At 39.0% G+C, this 24,821-nt stretch overlaps 1 protein-coding gene across 2 annotated transcripts in view; it reads right to left on the reverse strand.

Annotated features, from left to right (window-relative positions):
• DPH1 (diphthamide biosynthesis 1) overlaps positions 1–24,821 on the reverse strand; it is a 149,536-nt gene that overhangs the window by 107,589 nt on the left and 17,126 nt on the right. Inside the window, exons 2-3 of one of the 2 annotated variants that reach the window (XM_072429236.1) lie at positions 23,062–23,125; positions 21,113–21,204 (exon numbers count right to left, since the gene is read on the reverse strand). Coding sequence is in view for 1 of the 2 variants with exons in the window: in XM_072429230.1 (XP_072285331.1) it covers positions 23,062–23,125 (64 nt within the window). In the remaining variant the exon portion in view is untranslated. The remainder of the gene's footprint in view (positions 1–21,112; positions 21,205–23,061; positions 23,126–24,821) is intronic. The other variant, XM_072429230.1, reaches the window with a different exon arrangement.

Here is a 24,821-nt window from a genome sequence, read left to right on the forward strand (position 1 = left end):
AAGTTTTTTAAATGAGAATGCAACAGGAGGAAGAAACTTTTTGGTGGGAAAATTCAAAATTCACATTTTTTTTTGAAATTGTGTTTTTATTGAAAGATTTTAACAGGGTACAGAAGGGAAAAAGGAGGTACACAAAAGGGAAATAACATTCTGAGACAGTAACAAAACATATCTGAGTTTCAAGGGTAACAGTAACCAATTCCCGAACATAGCACATCACGTATACATCACGTATACATACAAATATACATTTGAGGGTGGAAAAAAAACAAAGTTTGAGTAGTGTGATAATCTCAAGCAAGAAAAGAGCCAAGGTTATCAGATGGGCAGGTCAGCATAATAGCGATCCCAAGCCTCCCAAACCATCTCAAATTTAGCCACTATGTTTCTACGGAGTGCCGTGAGGTACTCCATAAGGCGAATCTCTTGGATCCGTGCCTAAAGATTTTCCATGGAAGGAGGTGAGGCCGCCTTCCATCTGGAGGGGATCAGTGTTCGTGCTGCAACTAGAATATGGGTTGCTAGTTTACGATGCACACTCGGCAGCGTTTGGGAAGGTTGACCTAAGAGATGGGAGAGAGGGTCTAATGTCATGGGTTGCTGGACCACAGCCGATATTAAGTTGTTAACCCGTGACCAGTATGTCTGGATAAGGGGCAGAACCAAAATATATGTTCTATGGTGCCTCTATGGTTTCTACACCGCCAACACAAGGGGTCAACATTAGGAAACAATCGGTGAAGGACCGTCGGCGTGTGGTACCACAATTTTATACAGGTTTTCTTTATACAGTATACAAATAGACGTTCTATGTGCTGCATCCCAGATGTCAAGCCAATCTTCTGGGGAAAAGGACCGACCCACAACCTCCTCCCATTTGAGCATGTAGCCAAACTTATTTGAGTTCCCCTGTGTTGAAGTATAAAGGAGGCGGTAGATGGTAGAAACTGTTCCTTTGTTGTGGGGGCCTTCCGTGCATAATCTCTCAAATGCAGTGAGGGCCTGGAAGGTGGCTGTGGGTTGGAGTGACAAAATATAATGTCTTATTTGGAGGTATGCGTAAAAAGAAGTACGGGGCAGTTCCACTCTGTCACCTAGCTCGGCAAAGGAGAGCAGCCTCCTCTCAATTGGGTGCAGGACATGTCTGATTTGGTATAAACCTCTGCCTTTCCAGGGGCCAGACATTGATCCAGACAAACTATCTGGTATTTGTGTGTTAAGGATTATGGAGGTTAACCTCGAGGCTCAGGATGCCAGACCATATTTATTTTTGCAGGGCCTCCACATGTTCCTCGTGAATACCATAGGTGCCGTTAAGTCCGATTCCGCTAATAATAAGGAGGAACTCCACAGCATAATATTGGGGTGTATAGGGGCTATCCAATCCTCCTCCAGCTCTACACAAACACTAGGGGGATGAGGGGAGGTCCATAGCTGAAGGAGCCGCAAGTGGGCCGCCAGGTAATATTTGTGGATATCTGGGGCTCCCAATCCTCCGCCCTCCCTAGGGGTACAAACAATGCGTTTAGCTACTCTATGTCTTTATAAGCCCAAATAAAACGCATAAAGTCAGTTTGGACTCTTTTCAATACTGGAGGCGGTACTCTAACTGGTAATGTCTCAAATAGATACAATATTTTGGGGAGGAGCATCATCTTTACCGAGGCTATCCTACCCAGCAGCGACAAAGGGTGACCCTTCCATTTGCACAAAAAGTTGTTCACCTCTTGGAATATTAGGGGAAAATTGTGGGAGTACAATTGGGAGTATGTGGAAGTGATCTGGGTCCCCAGGTAGCGGAGGGAACACTCCTGCCAGATAAAGGAGAAGGAGTCCTGTAGGGCCTGCAGCCCCGATGAGGGGATATGGAGAGGTAAAGCCTCCATTATAGAGGAGTTAATTTTAAATCCCGAGACTTCACCATATACTTTTAGTTCTCTCCATAAATTGGGGAGAGGTAACCAGCTGGGACAGAGTCAGGAGAATGTCGTCTGCTAACAGAGAAAGCTTGTATATTTTCCCTTTCACAGGCACCCCGTGTATATTTGGGTTGGAGCGGATGCAGGCCGCCAAGGGCTCTATGCACAAGGCGAAGAGCAGGGGCGACAGTGGGCATCCCTGCCTCGTCCCATTCTTAATAGGAAACATGGCGGAGGAAGCATGGGGCAGTTTGACAGAGGCCGATGGGGCCGTGTACAAGGACTCAATCGCCTTAACAAAGGGACCAGTAAAACCCATTTTATTCAGAGTGGATAACATAAAGGGCCAACTAAGGCGGTCAAATGCCTTTTCGGCATCCAGACTAAGTATCAGGGACGGGGTTTTCCGTTTATTAATAATATCAATGATATTGATTACTCTTCTGGTATTGTCACTCGCATGTCTATACGGGTTAAAGCCTGTCTGATCCCCATGAATAAGAGAGGGAAGGAACCTGGACAACCTAGAGGCCAGGATTTTCATAAACATTTTTAAGTCAGAATTTAGGAGGGCTATTAGTCTATAACTCGAGCAGTCCAAGGGGTCTTTGCCCAGTTTCGGTATCACTGTTATATGAGAGGCCAACAAAGGGGGGGGGGGATCAGCTTGCCTTTTAAAAAATCATTAAAGAGATTCAGAAGATATGGGGAGAGCTCTGGCAGAAACGTTTTGTAGTATAAGCAGGGCAAACCGTCCGGGCCAGGAGCTTTAGAGGATGGCAATCGAGCAATAGTTTTTGCAAGTTCCTCTTCTGTAATGGGGTTATTAAGTTGCTCCAGGTATTCCGACTCGATCCTAGGAAGGGCCCCCTGATCCAGATACGAGTCTATTTTTGGCCGCAGGGATCTACCCAGAGGAGCTTGGCTACAGTGAACCGTTTGGTATAAATGTGAGTAATAGGCCTCAAAGCAAGAGGCGATGTGGGGGGGTCATCAAAATTCGCATTTTAATAGTAACAGTAATTATTAGTAAGTCATATATTATGCTGGAAAATCCTGGACATATGAGTATGCAGGGACTGCCCTCTCTATCAATTTAGGGGTAGACTGTTATTGAAGAACTATTATGCCTACTCCAATGCAAGACAGGACTGTGCTGCCTGACATGGCTCAGTTTATTCTAAGGACTGGACTGATGATAATTCAAATTCATAGCCAAGTAAAGCAGCACCCATATGTCAGCACAGGCTCACCTAATTGTAAAAAATTTCTACAAAAAGGGCTGCATATACCCACCTTTCCAGAAGACTATTTCCTTGAAGTCACTACTTCACTTTCACCTATTCTGCACTTTCATATGTTTGAATAACCTACTCCCCTATCACTCACTGAGGTGTCTCCTACCAGTGCATATATCAAATACTTGAGGTGGTAAGCTGTGAAAAGGCAGCTTTAAAAAACTGGGCCCTTGAAAAGGTATGTATGTGCAGTCTTCCTTATACAGGTAAGTTTTACATACAAGAAACACTGTGCTGAAAGTAAGATAATGGTAATATGTGCCATGGATACAGGAGGAATAACAAGAGCTATCATTTTCTTTTGTAAATAGCTTGAACATCTGCAATAAAACAGAGTTATGAAACAAAACCAGACTATGTTATAAAGCATTTGAAATATAAATCTATCATTGGTAATGTATATCCCATTTGAAATCCATTAGCAATTATAATAGTTTTGTGGGTGTTTTGGTGTAGCAAAATTGAAATGTAATCATCAAATCAGCATAAAAGGTGTATATGTATTCTTAACAGATTTCAGTATCTTGAGTAGTGTGAAACTGTAAAAAAATGTATTATAAGAGAACCTTTGATTTGTAACAAATGTATGTGCTGCAATGATAGGACTGCATTCTATAAATGTATTGTAGAAAACTCAGTGTCATCCTTGGCGGTCTAAAAAAAAATAAAAAAAACCAGCATAATATGTCTTCCAGATAAAACTCTTTTTTTCTGGATACAAATAGATTGTAGATGATACTATTCTAAGTGTAAGTAAACACTGATATCTCATAAACCTTACAATGTTAATGGAACTTAGAAAGGATGATTTCAGCTGTTCACTTACCAAGGGTAATTATCATCTTGCAAGGAATATTTCACCTTGCAAGAGTTCACCAGATTTTTCCTTGCAAATGATTGGATAAAGTCAGCAGATCTTCATCTCATTTAATGAACTAAGTAAAATATCCTTTGCAAGGGGATAATTTACTTTGCTTTGTGAACAGTCTTTAGGTATATCAATGCGGAGTGTATCTATGCGGAGTTAGATGTGCTATCTTTGATTGTAAATAAGAAATTGAGTAACCCCCTTTAACCTAGCGTTTACAACATTGTAAAAAAGTACATATAACTGATATAACATATATTATTTTAATCATAGGTATGCTTTAAATTCTCTGCAGACACTAGTGACAGGGTAATGTCACCAGAGATGTGTGCCATGCTTCTCAGCTGTGGAGTTTTACATTACAAAACCAAACAAGAAGTCTTACACCTTCGGTTGCCTTCTGTGTAATGTAAAAGAAGTGAACAAATGGAGAATAGCGCTGTAAGATCGCCTGCTAATGGGCCCTGCTGGGGGCTAAGCACTCAGGTATAGAGATCACGCTTTTTAAAGTCCTCCCACCAGCTTTTAGGCATACATCTATAACATTCAGTATAAATAAACACCCACACATCTATAGCATTCTCAGAAAGAAACATCAAGAAATATTGTATTTGGATAACTCTACTCAGTTATTACATTTAATGATAGTGTTCAGTAAATGATTTTATTATTTATGATTTTTTTCCCAATTTATAGTTTTCTTTACATGCAGACCAAAATGTTCAGCAAATGTGATAGGTAGAGGGGATGGGGCAGACTATAACACTGCAAAGATAATAATTATGATGGTCAGGCATATATAAAAGTACATAAACATTGCCAACATATAAATAAAGGCAAAATGAAAGCAAATACCCTGCGAGGGAAAAAGTATCTCTGTTCACTTAAGTCCGGTTATGGGCTGACAACACACATCATTTTTTAAGACTAGTTAGTTTTAGCACTGTTTAGTTTTCTTTTGGTGAACTACTCCAATCAGATGCAGTTGAACTGCGGGCTTTTCTCAGTTTCAGGAACTAAAGCCTTTTTTTACACAATCACTTAATTTCAGGGGTTTAAAAGTAATTGGACAATTGACTCAAAGGCTAGTTCATGAGCTGGGGTGGGCAATTCCTTCATTATGTCATTATCAATTAAGAAGATAAAAGGCCTGGAGTTGATTTGAGGGGGTGCTTGTATGTGGAAGATTTTGCTGTGAACAGACAACATGCGGTCAAAAGAGCTCCCCATGCAGGTGAAACAAGTCATCCTTAAGCTGCAAAAACAGAAAAAACCCACCTGAGAAATTGCTACAATATTAGGCGTGGCAAAATCTACAGTTTGGTACATCATGAGAAAAAAACAAAGCACTGGTGAACTCAGCAACGCCAAAAGACCTGGACGTCCTAGGAAGACAACAGTGGTGGATGATCGCAGAATCATTTCCATGGTGAAGAGAAACCCCTTCACAACAGCCAACCAAGTGAACAACACTCTCCAGGAGGAAGGCGTATCGATATCCAAGTCTACCATAAGGAGAAGACTGCATGAAAGTAACTACAGAGGGTGCACTGCAAGGTGCAAGCCACTCATAAGCCTCAAGAATAGAAAGGCTAGATTGGACTTTGCTCAAAAACATCTAAAAAAGCCAGCACAGTTCTGAAAAAACATTCTGTGGAGAGATGAAACCAAGATCAGAACGATGGCAAGAAAAAAGTATGGAGAAGGCATGGAACAGCTTATGATCCAAAGCATACCACATCATCTGTAAAACATGGCAGAGGCAGTGTGAAGGCTTGGCTGCCAGTGGCACTGGGACACTAGTGTTTATCGATGATGTGACACAGGACAGAAGCAGCCGAATGAATTCTGAGGTGTTCAGAGACATACTGTCTGCTCAAATCCAGCTAAATGCAGTCACATTGATTGGAAGGCGTTTCATATTACAGATGGACAATGACCCAAAACATACAGCCAAAGCAACCCAGGAGTTTATTAAAGCAAAGAAGTGGAATATTCTTGAAAGTCAGTCACCTGATCTGAACCCAATTGAGCACGCATTTCACTTGTTGAAGACTAAACTTCGGACAAAAAGGAGGAAACCCAGCATCTGGTGATGTCCATAAGTTCAAGACTACAGGCTGTCATTGCCAGCAAAGGGGTTTCAACCATGTGTTAGAAATTAACATTTTATTTTCAGTTTTTTAAGTTGTCCAATTACTTTTGAGCCCCATAAATGAAGTGATTGTGTAAAAAAAGGCTTTAGTTCCTCACATTTTTATGCAATCTTTTTTGTTCAACACATTGAATTAAAGCTGAAAGTCTGCAGTTCAACTGCATCTGAGTTGTTTCATTTAAAATTGATTTCTGGTAATGTACAGAACCAAAATTAGAAAAAAAGTTGTCTCTGTCCAAATATTCATAGACCTAACTGTATGAAGATGTAAGAAGTTGGGGCTGGAATAAGCAAGGGAGGGTTTACTTCAAAGGGTTTAGATGAGGATTTACAGACTTTGCTGTAGAAAAAAGTGCAAGTGGTAAACTATCCACTTCCGGGGTTCATATGTTTCAATAAAATATTGGCAAATGCTTTAAAAAAAAGTTGTTCAAAAAAAAAAGTGTTATCTCTGGCAATAGGACATACATTCATCCAACAAATATGGTTTATAAATGACAAAATCTACCTGACGTAAGCAAGGCCACAAATTTCCAGTAAGCTACATATTCATTCAATGCCCTGTATTGTGTTCCAGAGTAGTAAAGAGGTGTCCGAAAACAAAATACTGCACAAGATTCCTGTCCTCTGCTTGGTTCCAGTAAAACTGCTCTCTTCAAAAGCAGAACACTGTCTGGTTCTGGTGATAATTACAGCTGGGTTAATTGCATGGTAATTAGAGACTTCTGAAAGCCTGGCCTGTTTGCGGCCTTCAAGGGCTGAGACTGCTCAGCCAGCTTTATAGTGTGCTGACCTCATTTGCAATGTAGCAACACATCATACATATTAAAATGGTATACTTGACTAAATGAAAGAAAGGAAAAAAAAGAAAGGGGTCCAGGTCCACTGCGTTCATTTTCCAGCTTTAAGCTTTATACTATTGTTTTGTGAACATGGACGCAGAATCTAAATTCCAATTCACATTCAGTGAGCGGAACACTGGGTCAGATTCTGGTGGTTGCTATGGATTTGCCCTACAAACAAAGGCCTTGTCAGCTCCATGGCAAATTATACAAGAGCATTCAACTTTCTGCCTCTTTCAGTGTAACATATACATGTATCAGTGTCAACGCTTAAGTGATTTTCTGGCAGACTAAGGTCATTATGGTGATGTGTAAAATCATGAACAATGCCAGCTATACAACGGAGTGGGCACAAGAGCAGACAAGGAATGCGACTCTTCCCCTTACATTTGGCAGCTGGGGAGATTCTTATCACGTTCTAAGATTCAGCTGGGTGAAAAAGGCCACACGAGACAGTCAAACTAAGATTTCATATTAACACAGGGCTATAAATATTAATGGCGGATCCAGGCAGCCACTAACGAGGCCAGGAACACTGTGCTGTCTGTCTAACCCCCTCACCTAATGCAATTTAATCCAGTCCCAGAAGATTTACCAGGAATGGAAGAGTGCAAGGAGGGGGAATCCTCCACTTCAGCAACGCAAGCTTTGCTGATAACAAATCCCAGAATTCCTGCTAAAATTTCAGAGGTTAAATACCACTTTGCAACCATTCTTGCTTTCCCTTTTGAATGAAATCACCTAAACATAGCAAAGCAGGCAATGCACCTGCACACTACCTCTACCTCCAATAAATTGGTAAGGTATGTTCAAAAAGCAAAGCGCAAACTGCATGATGTTTTCTATGACAACAAGATTATTAGTTTGGTTTTATTTCCAAAATGTTATTTCTGTAGCCACAAAATCATCCATTGTTTGGATAAAGTAGCCAGCAAGATAAAAAAAATGCTGTACGAACCTTTTATAAAGAGAAAAGTATTATAAAAACCCATTACCAGTAAAAGAAAGAATAAACACTTATGCTTTTCCAAGGACCGCACCTGAAAACACTGCCCTGTTCAAGTGCTTGTCCCCAAAGTCTCAAGGGGAAACCAATCAATAAAAATACTCAAACAAAAATGTTAAAAGAAAAAAGTTAAAAAAAAAAAAAAACTTGATTGACCACTTACTCTTTTTCAGTTATTAGCCGTTTATGTAAGACCACAAAATATGCTTTTGTTGCTTTTACTGTAATAAATATGTGAAAATGGGGCTTTCTTGCCAAAAAATAAGATACTTTAGATGAAGGGAAGAGGGCCAAGTCAAGTCTCTGGTGAAAAAAAAGGAATCACTAGAAATTTGTACATGTCATGCAGAATACTGGGTGGAGGCAGTAGAAATTCCAGTGAATAATTGTGAATTATTTTGGAGTTGCTAAAGCTGGTGTACCCTATAGCTGTCCCCAGTTTTAGCACCATGCCACACTAGCAAACCAATATATATTATATATATATATATATATATATATATATACATACATACCTATACATTTCAAATAGGATATTTACCAACTTTAAACGTGTTTTTTTTTTTTTCATGTGACTTCATATGAGAAACAGATTAATGCTTCTTTAATTCTTAGCTCAGTAATTGATTGAATTGGATTCATGAATATATATATATCCTGGTGTCATCTGTCAGAGATCCTCCTCTATGACTAAGCCCTTGGGAGGGGTGAAATGCGTCATAGGTAGATGTAGACTGGCGATACAATGTGAGTTGTTGGTGTGTCTTATCTAAACACATTGTGATGTGTAATTGCAGCGTTTGGAATAAAGTTATTTTGGAATAATAATAATGTCTAGAATTTGGGCTTCATAATTGTAAAAATTTAATTGTAAATAATTGTAAAATTTATTTTTGTGGGATTGTACTTGCCTATTGGGCCGCCACCAGCAGCTGGCATAGATAAAAAAAAGGATCAGTTCACTTGTGAAGCACCTTGTGCGTTTGAATGTAACAATGCAAATGACATGCAATCCTCTTAATGACATTGCCACTTTGGATACCCCATAGTTTTCCCCTATAGTACCAAAACTCATCTTGTATTTCTTCCCTACACTACCCATAAATTGTCAAAAAAATGACGAAAAGATCCCTGTATTCAAACCTCAAGCATACAGTGAGGGAAACGTACAAAATCCCCTGCAGATTTTGTACATTTGCCCACTGACAAAGAAATGACCAGTCTATAATTGTAATGGTAGGTTTATTGTAGCTGTAAGAGACAGAATAACAACAAAATAACCCTCAAAAACCCTAAAAAAACAGAACTTGATGTGCATTGTAATGATTGAAATAAGTAGTATTTGATCGCCTATCAAACAGCAAGATTTTAGGCTCCCATGTGTCTTCACTGTATGCAGGTAACAAGCTGAAATTAGGAGCACTGTAAGGAAGTGCTTCTAATCCAAGCTTGTTACAGTACCTCAATCAGTCAGATTCAAAAACAAGATACCATGGCCAAGACTAAAGAGCTGTCTAACGTCAGGGACAAGATTGTAGACCTACACAAGGCTGGACTGGGCTACAAGATTATCGCCAAGAAGCTTGGTAAGAAAGTGACAACAGTTGGCGCGATAATTCGCAAATGGAAGAAACACAAAATAACTGTCAACCTCCCTCGGTCTGGGGCTTCATGCAAGATCTCCCCTTGTGAAGTTGCAATGATGAGAACAGTGACGAAGCAGCCCAGAACTACATGGGGGAACTTGTCAATGATCTCAGGGCAGCTGGGACCATAGTCACCGAGAAAACAATTAGTAACACACTGCACCATGAAGACCTGAAATCTTGCAGAGCCCGCAAGGTCCCCCTGCTCAAGACAGCACATGTACAGGCCCGTCTGCAGTTTGCCAATGAACATCTGAATGATCCAGAGGAGAACTGGGTGAAAGTGTTGTGGTCAGATGAGACCAAAATTGAGCTCTTTGGCATCAACTCAACTCGCCGTGTTTGGAGGAGGAGGAATACTGCCTATGACCCCATCCCCACCGTCAAACATGGAGGTGGACGCACTATGCTTTGGGGGTGTTTTCTGCTAAGGGGACAGGACACCTTCACCGCATCGAAGGAACAATGGAAGGGGCCATGTACCGTCAAATCTTGGGTGAGCACCTCCTTCCCTCAGCCAGGGCATTGAAAATGGGTCGTGGATGGGTATTCCAGCATAAGACCCAAAATACACAACCAAGGCAACAAAGGAGTGGCTCAAGAGGAAGCACATGAAGGTCCTGGAGATGCCTAGCCAGTCTCCAGACTGGTTGATAAGGGATCAAATACTTATTTCACTCATTACAATGCACATCAAGCTCTGACTTTTGAGAACTGGATTTTTGAGGGTTCTTTTGTTGTTATTGTGTCTCTCATAACCTAAAATAAACATACCATTACAATTATAGAGTGGTCATTTCTTTGTCAGGGCAAACATGCATCAATCAGTAGGGGATCAAATACTTCTTTCCCTCACTGTATATCTCAAAACTAATAAGTTAATATTATGGTTCATAAAAAAATGTTGTAAGAGATAGCAGTTTATGTCATAAACTAATCATTTTTATCCTTCCCGTTTTTTGTGGCTGCTTAATGATTTGTTGAAAATACAAGTAGAAAGTAATCATGGAGAGGAGCGACAACAATTAAAACAATTTTTGACGTCTCAAGAGGCGGTTAAGTTTCCTTTGTTAATCCTCCAGGCAGTAGTGGTTGTCCTGGTGATGATTGTAGTTTATAAAGGTTCCATTACCATAGAAAATGAAGGCAAAGGGAAAATGATATGGAAATCCTTGAACTGCCTTTTAGCTGTCTTATAATTACACACAGTTCAGTGAGTATTGCCAATTCAACTAGTCCCAAGATTTCGCTATTCCTAGGTACAAAGCCACTGATAAACCTATTTGTTGGTCCAACCTATAGCTAGTTGCAGCCAAGATTAGTGATAGTGATTCGCTTGGAGGTAACCTCAGTCATAATGAAAAGGCATGCTCACCTGGGTTCTGATAGGGTGCTGTGGTGGACAAGCTACCTGAAGACTATACAGATTTATAAATATTTAAGCAGGTAAAAAAAAAAGCATGTATGTATTTCAAGAGTTTTTGTATGTTACCTATAACTTTAAAAGACACTTGTAGGTTCCGCAAATATAAATTCAAAAATTTCAACTGAAGCTGCATAAAAATCTATACTGCTTTACTGCTGTCTGCTTTATAGTTTAGTTTTCAGTGCCAGCAGAACCTCTTAAGTCTTAGCAGTACACTCCATAGAACGACCACTGCTCTGTGCATGGTAAGAAGTCTTTCGGCAGTGGTGTGACACACACCCCAGGAGTCAGAGATAGAGCTCTAGAATCACCAAAGCTTATGCTCTGTACTCATAAAATGGTGCATCAACTGATGTAAAGAGACTGCTTCTATCACTAGGAGAACCACAGTTCTTTTGGACAGCTAATGTTGGGGTTCAATAGGTCCGGCTGGCACTAGGAGCTGAATCATTTTGGGAACTATGATAAAATTTCTATACAACCTAAAATAAATATGATGTTGATTACTGGAAATACAACCTGACTTTAATTTGTTGCAATATGGCACAGTGACAGACAGCTAGTTTAATTATAAACACAACCAAAAAGTCCCTCCAAGTTATCTGCAAACTTCATACTAAAAGCCAATAAAGTAAAGAGAGCTCTAAAACCTGATACAAAATGGATGTGGACCTTGTGTCCATGATATTCCAGACATTTTTACCAGGTATTTAGACCTGCCACTAATGAACTGAATAAAAAATTATATTTTGATGGCCCTACAGAGTCTCAGCCTGGATGTGGAGGTGCTCTGTAATGTAAGCCACCTGAATAAATAGTTGTAGACAGATATATAAATGCAAAAAAAAGGTAAGAGTGATGTCAGTTCTGCGTTACCATTAGATTAAATAGCTGCTACAAAGTGGCCATTGTGTTTCACACTTTATACTTTCCTACAGCACACTGATCAGATTCAGAGCTATTGAGCCGTGACATATTCTGCCTTATTTTTTTTTTCACCTGAAAATATTGTGGAGATCAGACAGGCCAACTGGGTACAACGTGCTTGTCACAGAGCAGAACATGTGGCTGTATACATCTCTACAGGAATCCAACAAAACAATAGTTTGATTTGTTTTCTATCACTATATATAGAACAGAAATAAAATGGGCAACAGGTATCCCTGCTATTACAACAGTAAGAATATGGTTAATAAATGCTGACGGGAACAACTTAATCTCATCGCTCTATGATATGTCAAAGAAATCTAGAGCAATAAGCAGCATGTGCTTGCAAAACATGGCTGTACGATAGCTTTTTTGTTGCTTTGGTTCAATAAGCCAATTGGCAAACTGCGCTCAGGTGAGTAAACCTGTTTGCAGGGGTCACAGCAAGACCTGAGCTGAAAAGGACTAAAGCCAGGTAAATGACATTCTCATTGTGTCCCCAGTGATAGTGGAGACAGTTCCATTCAGATAAAAGACACAGTAATCTGCAGCCTTTGAAGTGTGAGACATGAAAGGGGCTGCTGCACATCCAAAGGAAAGGATGCTCTCATGCCTCTTAAAGGCACAGACAGGGGTCTGATAATCTGCTTTATTTTAGACCATTTCCCCTTCCTTCTTCACCAACAGATGGTGACGCTACAAGCTGAGAGTTTTGCCTGCCCGGTTCTGTATATCCCAGTGGACCACTTCACTCTGTCAGCTTGTTAGCAGGACTGGCTCACATGCTGGGTGCAGCGATAGCTACTGAAGGCTCTGACCTTTGCAAAAAACCTGCAGTGGGGCCAGGCACAAAGAGTGCAATCAGCCTTGGCAGAAAAAATCATCATCCAGGCTTGTTTCCTCCCTTTTCCAGATCAACGTTTGTCCACAGGGGTTAAGCATACTTTGCTTTTATAACTGGCCCACCTTCCTAGCACCAATAAAGGATTTTCAACAGTCATGGATGTCATCAGCTTTAATAGCATGTATGCAGCCTCTGAAGTAAGCCTAGATAACAGAAATAGTTTTACAGCCTTTCAGTCCATGGAAAGGTTCAAAACTTACTCTTTAATTCCTAATTGCTAAAGAAAATTAAAGCAAACTGCATTAGAGAACATTTGCATGCCAATAGACTGGCAAGCGAAAATAAAAAGTCCTGATGCACATAATAGGGTCATATGTGAGGTTTTGTTCATGTACAAACAGCTTGAGCTTTAGCAGATTTGGCCACTCATGGGGTTAGACTATCTAACCAGTGCAGCCTAATCAAAATGGCGGTGGTATAGGGTCAGAAGAGCAGGCGCTTTGCCCTAAAATGGTTTTGTTCTTCCACCAAATGTGACACCACTTTGCTTTTATTTCGTTCACGGCACAGTGTGCTATTGGGGGTAGGATTTGAACTTTAGACAGATGTCAAAAAGAATCTGTATTATCTAATGCAGTTTCATCTAATTTGTTATCTCACCACCGCAGTACGGGGGTGTTTTGCCTGCTTTTGTAATAGTGCATTGGGGTGCCAATCTAAATAAATAGAACAAATGCTTTGTTAAAGCAGCACTTTAACAATCATGCTCTGAACATGTGTACAGGCAGAAGACTCATGCAAAATCCTTCAAGCAGACCACCTCAGTAGACATTTATGTCTTTGGCTCCTTTGCTCTGTACCTTCAATGAAAGAAGAAAGATCTCTTAGAATAAATAGACTGTGGTTTGGAAAAGTAACGTTAAAAGTAAGATGGGATAAAAAGCAGATCCCATAGGTGTAAACAAAGAACTGTAGAAAGAATTTAGAAGAATCCTCCTTGCAGTAAATAGCTTGTTGGTAGGTTGTTTCAAGCATCTTTGGGTGCAACAGAAAGGTCTTTGCTGTTCTAAAAGACCCAATGATGGAGACAGTGCTGTTGGAAGCTGAAGGATGATCAATACATTTTAAACTAATATACACCACATAAAGGCCAACAACGTCTCTACGATGAATTGCTAATAAAAACGCCTAGGTGCTAGGCCAAATCAACAACAGATTCTGCATTGCATGTGGCCAGTGCAATCAAAGTCTGTGAATAAATGGGTGTAATTGGCCAATGAAGACAAACGGGACACAAAAATGTCTGATGGGGTAAAAAGAGGGGCCACACCTGAGGGATCAAAGGAGGATTCTAAGGAAGGACTGGAAGCCAATAGCAAAAGACATGATTTTAAGCTGCAGACATCCACAGAATGCTACATACAGCTCTCGAATCATTAGTGGAATTGTCTGGGTACACTTAGGACTGCAGGACTTAGGATACCTACACGTCAGATGATTCTTGATTAATAATCGTTCATGGATCCGTCCTAGCGGATCTTACAGTGAACCTCTTGTACTTTTCTTGTGCCCATCAAAAGTCATCACTTGAAAATCTACATGCCAGTTGTTTTTACAAAAGAGAAATAAAGTAAATACATATATCATCAATACAATAGGAATGTTACAAATTACTTCAATGTTGGCCTTTGCATTCGGATCACATACTTCATTATGAAATCCTTCAGTAGTTATCTATTTAGGAGAAAAATGGCTGTAAAATAATATTTGCAGGGCTCGTTAATTATGGCTGCTTTTCTGCATTTTCTGTGGGTTGCCTTGTAATTTGGCCTTCAAGGCTGCTGTGTAAAAATTGCTGCCTTTTTCTCACAGAACAAGCATCTGTAAGAGCACTTCTATAAAATCTCTAAGGCAGAATTTTGGATTGTAACATGGTTAGGAATGTAAAAATGTTTGTTTGAGAGGCTTTTTCTCTTAAAACTACTGTTTTGTAAAATCCTTGTTAGATACAGTTTTGGGCTTCCACACTGTTCCTACAGTAGCTGTTAAAAGTATATCCTATGTCTACCAATATACTTTCGTTATTTACTCCCTTTTGGTCTGTTACATATATCTGGCCAATAGATTTAAAAATACTTAATGATTTTGTCAGATATTCACAGCTCTCCTGTGTCATGTGCACACTTCCTATGTTAGCCCCACAAGGGCTGCAGAAAGCTAAGGCCTTAAATTGAAAAGACAGATGACTCGGAGTGGTTGTGTATTTTATCAGAATAAATCTGGACAGGGCTAACCCTACTTATAGGTCATGGAAGCTGGGTGCATTTCTGGTAAAACAACTGTTTTCATGTACTTACATTAGAGGAAAAAAAGGAAGAAGATGCAAATGTGTTGTAGACATGTCGGCATATTAATATTTATTTTTTTTTTGCCCTGACAAAATTTAAAGGAAATTTCCCAACAACAAAGTGAACAATCTCCAGTTTGGGCTCTATCCTTTAGTTACATGGGATCAGTAGGAGATATAACACTTTCTTCTGCCTACTAGCAAATGGCAGTGGAACCTGTGGCAGTGTTTTTTTACTGTTTAGAAAATTACATTTTAAACAGAAACACACTTACAATTATTCAGAAGAGGGTGCTCCCGTGGCAGAACATACCAGGTTTTTACAAAGCCCGGTACTGGCTAATGCCTTTCAGACAAAGAGTATAAATTGTATAACTTGCAATACACAACACAATATGTTATATATAATATTAAGGTTTTTCAGAGCACGGATCCAAGGGTAGGTTCACACTTGCCTCTTCACTGCAAGATTTTGCACATATCTTTGTGGCTGGCACTTTTTGGCAGCTGGCGGAACTAATAACACTCATGAACACATATCATGTTTTCTTTTTATAAAATAAATGTATTGAATCTCTGCAGAGAGACTAATGCTTTCGTATGGAGAACACAGGTTCTTCTCTACAGCATGCTGGCAGAAGACTGGCCTTTCTACTCAGACTGTAGCTACTTTAAAAGTTAGACTGGGCTTTAGGCACAAGCATTCCAGTCTCAGTATTTGCCTATTTTCAGCAATTCAGTAAAGCACGAGGAAGAAATGTCCACTCTCCTTAGGCTTAGAGGACCCCAAGGTCTGACTCTCTGCTCTTGCTGAATTATTAAATCATCCAGACAGCAGGGTAAGAAGTGACAATATCACATACAGTGAAACCATTGAGATATGCTTAAACCTTGAAAAAGTGAAGATGTGAAATAGCTGCAGGCATGCTCCTTTTTATATTCTACACTTTAACTGAGATGTAAGTAATAAAGTTTAATACATGGTAGCTGGGAGTATTCCACTCCAATCCCTTTACATCATCCAGACTTTTAATCGCTACACGCTATTTGGAACTGGTGATGATCATACCCATTCATTTAAACCATGATTCAACCAAAATAGGGCAGAATTTATGTAAAAAAATGCTTGTTGATGATCTCTGAACCCTGAGGAGATCACTTACATAGTGAGTTACTAAAGAGTTACTTTGGCCCATTCACCAGTTCAGTAGGGGGAGCCAACGTTCCATCACAAAGTATATTTTCCTGTCTATCACTTGCTGAATCCCAGTTAACAAATATGAAATCTCCAGTATAGATGACTCTTGAAACTGAGTCATTGGGGAGACTGCCTGTCTCTATTATATAACCAATAAGAATGCGAGTAAAGGATAGAAAGGCAAAGGCTTTCCCAAACAACTTTTAAATGGTCCAAGGGCCACTTACTACAAAATGTCAGGTCTTTTATAGGTTGTCAAGTCCTTAAAGGAAACTTGCCAACACAGGGGCAGTTGTTTAGAGATGATAAAAGCAGACTACATATACAGTACTTACCTTTCTGGGTGCACACACCAAAAAAAAAAAAAAAACACTTCTTCGCTTCTGTCCACCCACTGGAGTAACTGACAATCATTCACTGTGGTTTCTCCAACCAGCTTGTAATGCAGGACGTTCTTTAAATTCTTCAATTTTCCTTTAATTGCAGCTGGATGTTTTTTTTTGGAATGTACACCATCAGAGTAGATGTAGGAAAAGTCAATGTGATAACCAGTGTAACAGTCCCATATTTACTGCTAGATCCCCCAAAAAAGTCTTTAAGCTCATGGAGACAGGGCTATGATCTGAGGCTGCTTCAGTTGGTCAGGTCTGAATTCAGCAACATTATGTGCCCAAAAAAATAAGGTCAGCTGACTTTCTGAATATACTGGATTCCAGTGATTCCACTGGATTTTTCCATTAGGTTTTGATGGCGAGGGCATATTCTAAGATGACAATGCCAGGATACATCAGACTCATATTGTGATTCAGTGGTTTAGGACGCATGGGACATCATTTTCACACATAGATTGGCCCAATAGGAGTCCACACCTAACCCCATTGAGAATCATTAGTATGTGACATGCCATAAGATTAATGAAACCATAACACAGTAAGTGCAATAGGCAAAGCTAAGGCAAAGGCAGCGTAATAAAATATTAGAATGTATGACTTTTTTTGCACAAGCCGTATATACATGTGTATAATATTTTTATATTTTTTTATATGTGATTTTAATTAGAGCTTGTTAACTGTGATGCGGATTTATAACTAGGCAGGTTACATTTCATCAAGATAATAAAAAAATTGCAAATGATCCTGAAAAAAAAAACATTTCTCAGACATGGACAATTTGTTAAAGTACCAGGAAACCAAAATACATTTTTTCAGCGCAAGACAAGAACGGATACTTGTTACGTGCAAATTCTTTGCAGCTGAGATCTAAGAGGTATAACCTTTTCTACTGCAGAACAGAATATGAGCAAATATTACAGCACGTACAAAGCTTTTCATAAGGGGCTAGTTAAGGATGGATTCCTAACCAAAGAAACTAGGCTGCAGATACATTGAGACCATATCCTATCCTATTTCAAAGGCAATCCTATGTATTTTAACCTAGTTTTTTCTTCTTTTTTTGGAAAGAAACCTGTAGAATTTTAAATTTATACTGCATAACATTCTACCGCTGCAGTGAAAACTTTAGAGCAGGGATGGGATGGGCAATCACAGAGATACTGCAGCATTTCCCAGTGTAAGAATCTGAAGCTGAGTGGTCAGGGTAAGGTGGATGAGCCACATTAACAGATTGTCACTTTTTTATAGTATAATTATTGCATAGGCTCACAATGAAGAGGACTGTATTTTGGGTATAAAAGATATATCTAATTATATTGTTGGTTATTAGGTGATCTCAGTGGCTGACATTTATTTGCCGGTTTCTGGTGTGTTGTTGTACCTTTGAGGAGTGTAGGGCCATCGTCAATGCATGGCTACACACACAGTATGATTATATGTCATAGGTTGGGAACAAGTGCCTTGTTGTGACTTCAAATTTATATTATGCAATCATAAAGCATGACAGTAATGGGTAATGTAAAACCCTATTGGATCCCAGAGCATGCTGCCAGGCTATATCTGAGCAAATCCAAAAGGTGCTAGACATTGGGGTTATAGAGAGTCCAGTCTTTCTCCTCTCATCCCCAAAACAGACCGGTTCTGTAATGACTTCAGAAAACTGACTGGACTAAATTTGATGCATACCCCAAATACTTATTAGTTTTATATAAATTTACCACAACTGCCTTAACGAGGAAGTAATTCTCAAAAGTGAGCCCTCATTTCCTACTTTATAGTACAATGTGGGGTAAAAATATTGATACACTTGAGTATTGCAATAATAAAACGCTATTTTTTTTAAAATAATTTAGCTTAGGCTTTTTAATTACATTTTTTTTTTACATTAACTTTTTTTTTATTTAAAGCCTAACTTTTTTCCTTTCTGATGTATCAGAGAAATCTAAGTGACTAGAATAGAAATTGACATGCACAATCTTGGAAGGAGGGGGGTCTATGGTTGTGTACCTTCAGGGAAATCTTTATACGCCATTAAGGCTGACCCCCAGTAGTCTGATGTACAGGTGAAATGCTTATACAAGAGTTGCTTTGCCTTTGAAAGAATTGTATTTCTGTCTATCCAGTTCAGATTTGTCAAGTGTGGCAGAATACTTTTTTTTTTTTTTTTTTTGCAGGTAAAAACCACTTACAGGTCTTGTCCTTCCCCCAGCTTTGTCTGGATAGTGAAAGTAAAAGAGGAACACTAAAAAAAATAAATCTCTGCCACTCTGCTCTGTACTCCTATCCACAAGTTGTATTGTTATCACATCACTGCACTGCAGCACAACTGACTTGCTCCTTGTCCTGATCTACGCTCCTACAGAGATTGCACGGCTGGTGCCAAGCCAAAATCAAATACTTACACACTGTTTAGGGGGAAAAAAAGAAATGCAATTATGTATTAACGAATACAGACATGTTTTAATTTGTGCCTTTTATATTTGACCAACTTAGTGTGTGTGTGCAGGTGGCGGAGCAGTTTCATTCAAATCACAAATTAGATTGCTCTTTCAGCCTTCCCAATATGCAGATTAAGATCACTTGTGTGACATGACAGCATTAAAACATTTCTTTTCCATACACTACAACTAAAGATGTTAGAAAACATTCGCACATGACAGGAAAAAATTGCAGAGGCAGACGTTTAACTGTGGGAAATGCGTATTATGTGTTATTTTCTTCTCTGAAGCTTTATGATGTTTAATATAAAATTGCCGTGATTTAACATGCGTGCAACAGAAGGAGAAAAAAAGAAATATTCAACTCAACATATGTCTACCTATAAATAAAATAGTATTTCATGCTAATGTTTGTAAAGAATAGCAATGTATTGGGCAATTACAACCTCAATTTTTACAAAAAACAATTAAATTTTTACTTTAGTCTAGCTTGAGCTAGATCTTAAAGAGGACCTAAACTGTGGAAGCTATGCCCAAAAAATTTAAAGCAGTGTTCTTCCTGGGCTCTTTTAGCACTTTTCAGTAACCACCCGGCTGTTTTTGGGTGGTTTCTGAAAAGTTGGGTCACAATACAGGGGCTGCCCCCACCTACAGCTTCTTCCCACCAAGCTTAAAAACATTTCTGGGGAAAATACTGAAAAAAACAAATGCAATGCAAACAAGAAGCCGTTACTATTGACTGTAGACTACCTTTACCAAAAGTCATTGCCATGCCTTATTTCACAAGCTGTCTGTCCCCATGGGCTTGATTTTTTAAAGCTCTCCGAGGCTGGAGAAGATACACTATAATCAGTGAAGCAATCCAGAAAAAAGGAATGGATTTCTTAAGTCATTAGCTATTTGTTAGCAATTGTTTTCAACCTTGGACCAGATCCATTCCAGGTTTGCTAGATCACCCAGCTTCACTGACGAAAGTGTATCTCCTCCAGAGCATTGATAAATCAGGGCCATTGTGTTAAGGAAGTCATCTTGGTAGAGGAACAAGGTTTTGGTGGTGGCCTGACTGGTAGGGTAATAACCAAGAAACTGCAGAGGAGTTGCAGAAAGAACAAACAGAATGAATTGAGCAGAAGCAGGGAGATCCTAATTCTGCAGATCCTTAGGTGAATGTTTACATTACAAGTTTGAAAAAGTGTTCACTGCAATCAACTAATGTACTAGCAAAAATGCTGTATTGCTTTATTTCCTGATCACAGATCTGTGCTTGTTTTTCCGTCAAGCTGACTTTATTACCCTGAATGAAGTGCACATCAGAGCATACCGAAAACACTTTTTGGAAAATATTCAGGAATTTTTTGGAGTTTTCACAAACCCTGAAAGAACAGCAACAAAAACACTAGACCGAGGGGATTATTGATCAAATGATTTCATCCAAGATTCAGACATTTTTACAAATGAATCTTAGGCAAAAAGGTATGAATCCTATATAGTTGAAATTACCAAAAAGGAATATTAATTTTTATTTAACAAAAAGTTTTGAATTCTAGAATGGTTCAAAGTTATAGTAGTTTTCTATATTTGTAAAAAAGAAAATACTGTTTTTTTTAACTTGTTGGCTATAACCAAAAAGGCATTCCAAAATAAATTTAAAACTTTTAGTCAGTGAGAAAATGAGTCTATAAAAAACGTCCATTGTAAAGGACACAACTCCTGACAGATATTCTAACCCTTGCCACTATAACGAAAAAAATACAACAATTACAATGACACAACTCCTTCTGACATAACATGCCTGTAGAGTGGTACCTCCAGATCAGCACAGGGCAAAACAGCAGAAGTGACCATCTCGGTTCAGCTAATAACTCCACGCCACAACCTGCAGCATTTACTTGATTGAACTAACAAAAGGACATGAAGATACAATGAGAACATGACCTATTAAACAGAAAGCTGCAGAGATATACATGACAGTGTCTATTAATTTAATAAATCACCAGTGATGGAAAGCACATGTCAATTTCCCACAGGATCATTGAGACAAAAAGAAGTTTAGGCAGGTTATATAAAAGCAGCACTAGAATAAACACAGTATACTAATAAATGAGTAAATAGTTATTTGTTGGTGTCTGATACTTGGGTTTTGGACTCACTGTTAAAGAGTAAAATAAAGATCTATAAGACTAGAAATTTCTATGAGCCCCATGGTCTGCATCAGGACAGAAACCTGTCCCCGATAACATAATGCTTGTATGGTTTCAGAAAAATGAGTACAGATCTTCCAATGGTGATCACCCTTCCCACCTCACTTCAAATGCACTTTCTTTAAAATGTACTTAGAATGAAGTATACTCCATGTGTTTGTGAAAGGTAGGAACGTACCAGAAATCAGAGTACTTCTCTGGACAATACCTAATTTTTTTATGTTCAGCCATTAAACTGAATAGTCTTTTGAATCCATAACTATATTGTAATAGCAAAAATGAAAGCATGTATGTGAGGAATGTGAGAAAGAGAAGCAAAGCCAAGCCATGAAAATGACATGTATGAAATATTGAAAAAAAGTGTCCAACACTGTAGGTCCACAATGGCACGTCAGGGATGCTACACAGGAGCAGTGCAAAGTAGTGCCATAGTTGATGTTGTCGGCACTACCTTCATATATATTGGTAATATTATAATTAATAAACAGTATTTAGAATTTTTTTTATTTATATACATATATATATATATATATAAAACATATTAACATACTACACAGCACTACAGCACTGTACATTAAACAGGGGTTGCAAATTGACAGACAGGTACAGACAGTGACACAGAAGGAGGAGATGACCTTGCCCTGAAGAGCTTACAATCTAGGTGAAAAACAGCACACAAAAGAGAGTGGACATGGAGTGGTGGGCATTTTAGGAAACAGAAGAAGACAAGTTGGCAAGTTTTAAAAGATGGGTTTAAGGGCTCTTTTAAATTAGTAGAAAGTAGGAGCAAGTCAAATAGACGAGGAAGATCATTCCAGAGGGTCAGGGCAGCTCTAGAAAAGTCTTGGAGCCGCGCGTATGATGAGGTTATGAGTGTGGAAGTCAGTAGTAGGTCACTGGAAGAGCGGAGAGAGCAGCTAGGGGAGAATTTTTCTACCAGGTCAGAAAGGTAAGTGAGACAAGGACTGTGGAGGCATTTGAAAAAGCACAGGAACTTGCATTTTTTAGGTGAAATGGAAGCCAATGAAGAGAATCAGAAAGAGAGGAAGCAGAACAGGAGTGATGGGAGTGGTGGTTGGCATCTTGTCCTGCAAGAACTAGTCACAACACAGGTAATTAAAGTAGAATAAAAATTAACTTTAGTTCTACTGTTCTCCCTCAGAGTTAGAGGGTGAAAACTGTCCCTTCCAATACTCCAAATACCTACCTTTGGTCTGGGGATCACCAACATCCACTTCTTCAGTTCCCCATCTCTCTGTTAAGTGCTGTCAAGGACCAGATCTATTTGAGGTGAGGTTCTGATTGGCTGCAATTCCAATTGCCTTTCTGATCACTCAATCTTAACCAAATCTTGACTTTGGGTGTACTTTAATTTATACACAGCCTGACTTTTGCAGCTGGTACCTACATTCACACATTACTTGCATTTTACCAACTGCAAATCACTTAGTTTACAGAAAAATATTCGGACCTGGTGTTATTATTGCTATTATCATAGATTCTGCTTACAAATGAACCCACTAAAACAGAATTGCACAAGCTTATATTCCTCACCTTTCTATGATATCAGCAATGGTGCAGGCAAACATCAGCAACCCTTCCGGCATCTGTAATGCAACTGTAATGGAAAACCAAAGGAAAAATGGAGACTTCTTTTAAATTACATGCACTGCACTACACGGTTATCAAAGACATACATGAAGAAAAAAAAGGAAAATATCTGCGACACTAAACATAAGAAAAATGATGGCAAATCAAAACAAGTAACGGGATTACAGCCGACAAATAAACATGCAAATGTGACATTTTAGTGATCTTAAGCACATACAAGATACACACACTTGAAAAAACATATAGCTGGCATGGGAAAGGTAATAAGCATGAAGAAAAACATCTGAGCAAGCAGGACAAATAGGGTTTGAAAGTACAAACAGCTTTAAAAAAGGCAGACCATTAAAAGAGAGACAGGCGGCTAAGGACAGAGCAGATTTTTCTATAGACAAATATAGCATGCCATCAGAATCCAACACAGAAAAGACGCAGGAGAGGAAATGATTAGAGGGGAAGAGGAAGCGGACACAGGGCACTGACAGCCGAATGGAATAAAAGGTAATCAAAGGCACAGAGCACAGACAACCATTACTATCATAAAATACTGGACTGCAGGGAGGAAATACTGCCCAATCAAAACAAGTCAGTCTACGTCATTCAGGTATACTATTATTTTGTTCATTTTGTCCCGTTTTCTGAACAACCGCCAGTACTTTATGGCCTAAGCCAGATCCAAAACTGTTGATTAAGTTTCTAAAGGTCTTAAATAGATATTGCCTTAAACTAGGGACCAATGCATATTATTATATAAAATATTTAAGAAAATAGGGTAGCTGGTAGGATGTTAATATTGGACCGACCAAATATACAGGACAAAGGCTTGCATACTCGCCCCAGGTTATCCTCTAGGCAGTAAAGCCAAACTTTTACAACAGTCTGAACTTTTAAAGAGATATTTTAAAATAGTAGAACTCATATTTCCATCCTTACAATTTTTTTCAGTCGATTTGGAATAGAAAGAGCACTAAAAACTTTTATAAACATTTGTAAAGACCAACCAATCCAATTTCCACCTGCATTGGTTAAGAATATATACAGCAAGATAGTTGCCTAAATGTTTTTTTTTCAGTTTATAAAACTTGTATTAGTCTAAAATCAATGTGTCCGATTTCAGCTTGTTAAGCTATAGATCCACATAGATGGTAAAAGTTCCTGTAAGGGTGCTTCTAGACCTGCAGCAAACCACAGCAGTTTACCACATGTTCACAACTGCTCTCATTTAACCGGATCAGAGCATTTAGGAACTATTTTGTACACATAGATGAGTTCACATTGTAGTGCTTTGCAGTGCTTTTCCTGCCCATAAGCAGGCATCCACTTTCATTAACTGAATGGGAACACACTCCCACCTCCACCAGCTGCGGTTGCATTTCAGTTGCAGTTAGAGGATTGGAGACCGCCCATACCCCTTGCATGGGTAATTCTAAAATTTGCTCCCAGGCGCAGCTAACCATGAGGTTTTAGACTGCACATCTGAAAGACCATGGTCATTTATTTTGTGCAGTAGCTTATAAGCAACCAACCAAACATCTGTTCTCTGCACTCACTAGCTAAGAGATAATTTCTGGTTCACCAATACAAGTTATTACATTTATTTTAAAAAACAAAAGCCCAAATCAGAAGGATCAGCTTATTGAGGAATTTGATCAGGGTGAGTAAATGCAAGTCAATGACAGCGGTCCATTTTAAAAGCAACAGATATG

The sequence above is a fragment of the Pyxicephalus adspersus genome, chromosome 1 (assembly GCF_032062135.1).
Source record: "Pyxicephalus adspersus chromosome 1, UCB_Pads_2.0, whole genome shotgun sequence".
Classification (NCBI taxonomy): domain Eukaryota; kingdom Metazoa; phylum Chordata; class Amphibia; order Anura; family Pyxicephalidae; genus Pyxicephalus; species Pyxicephalus adspersus.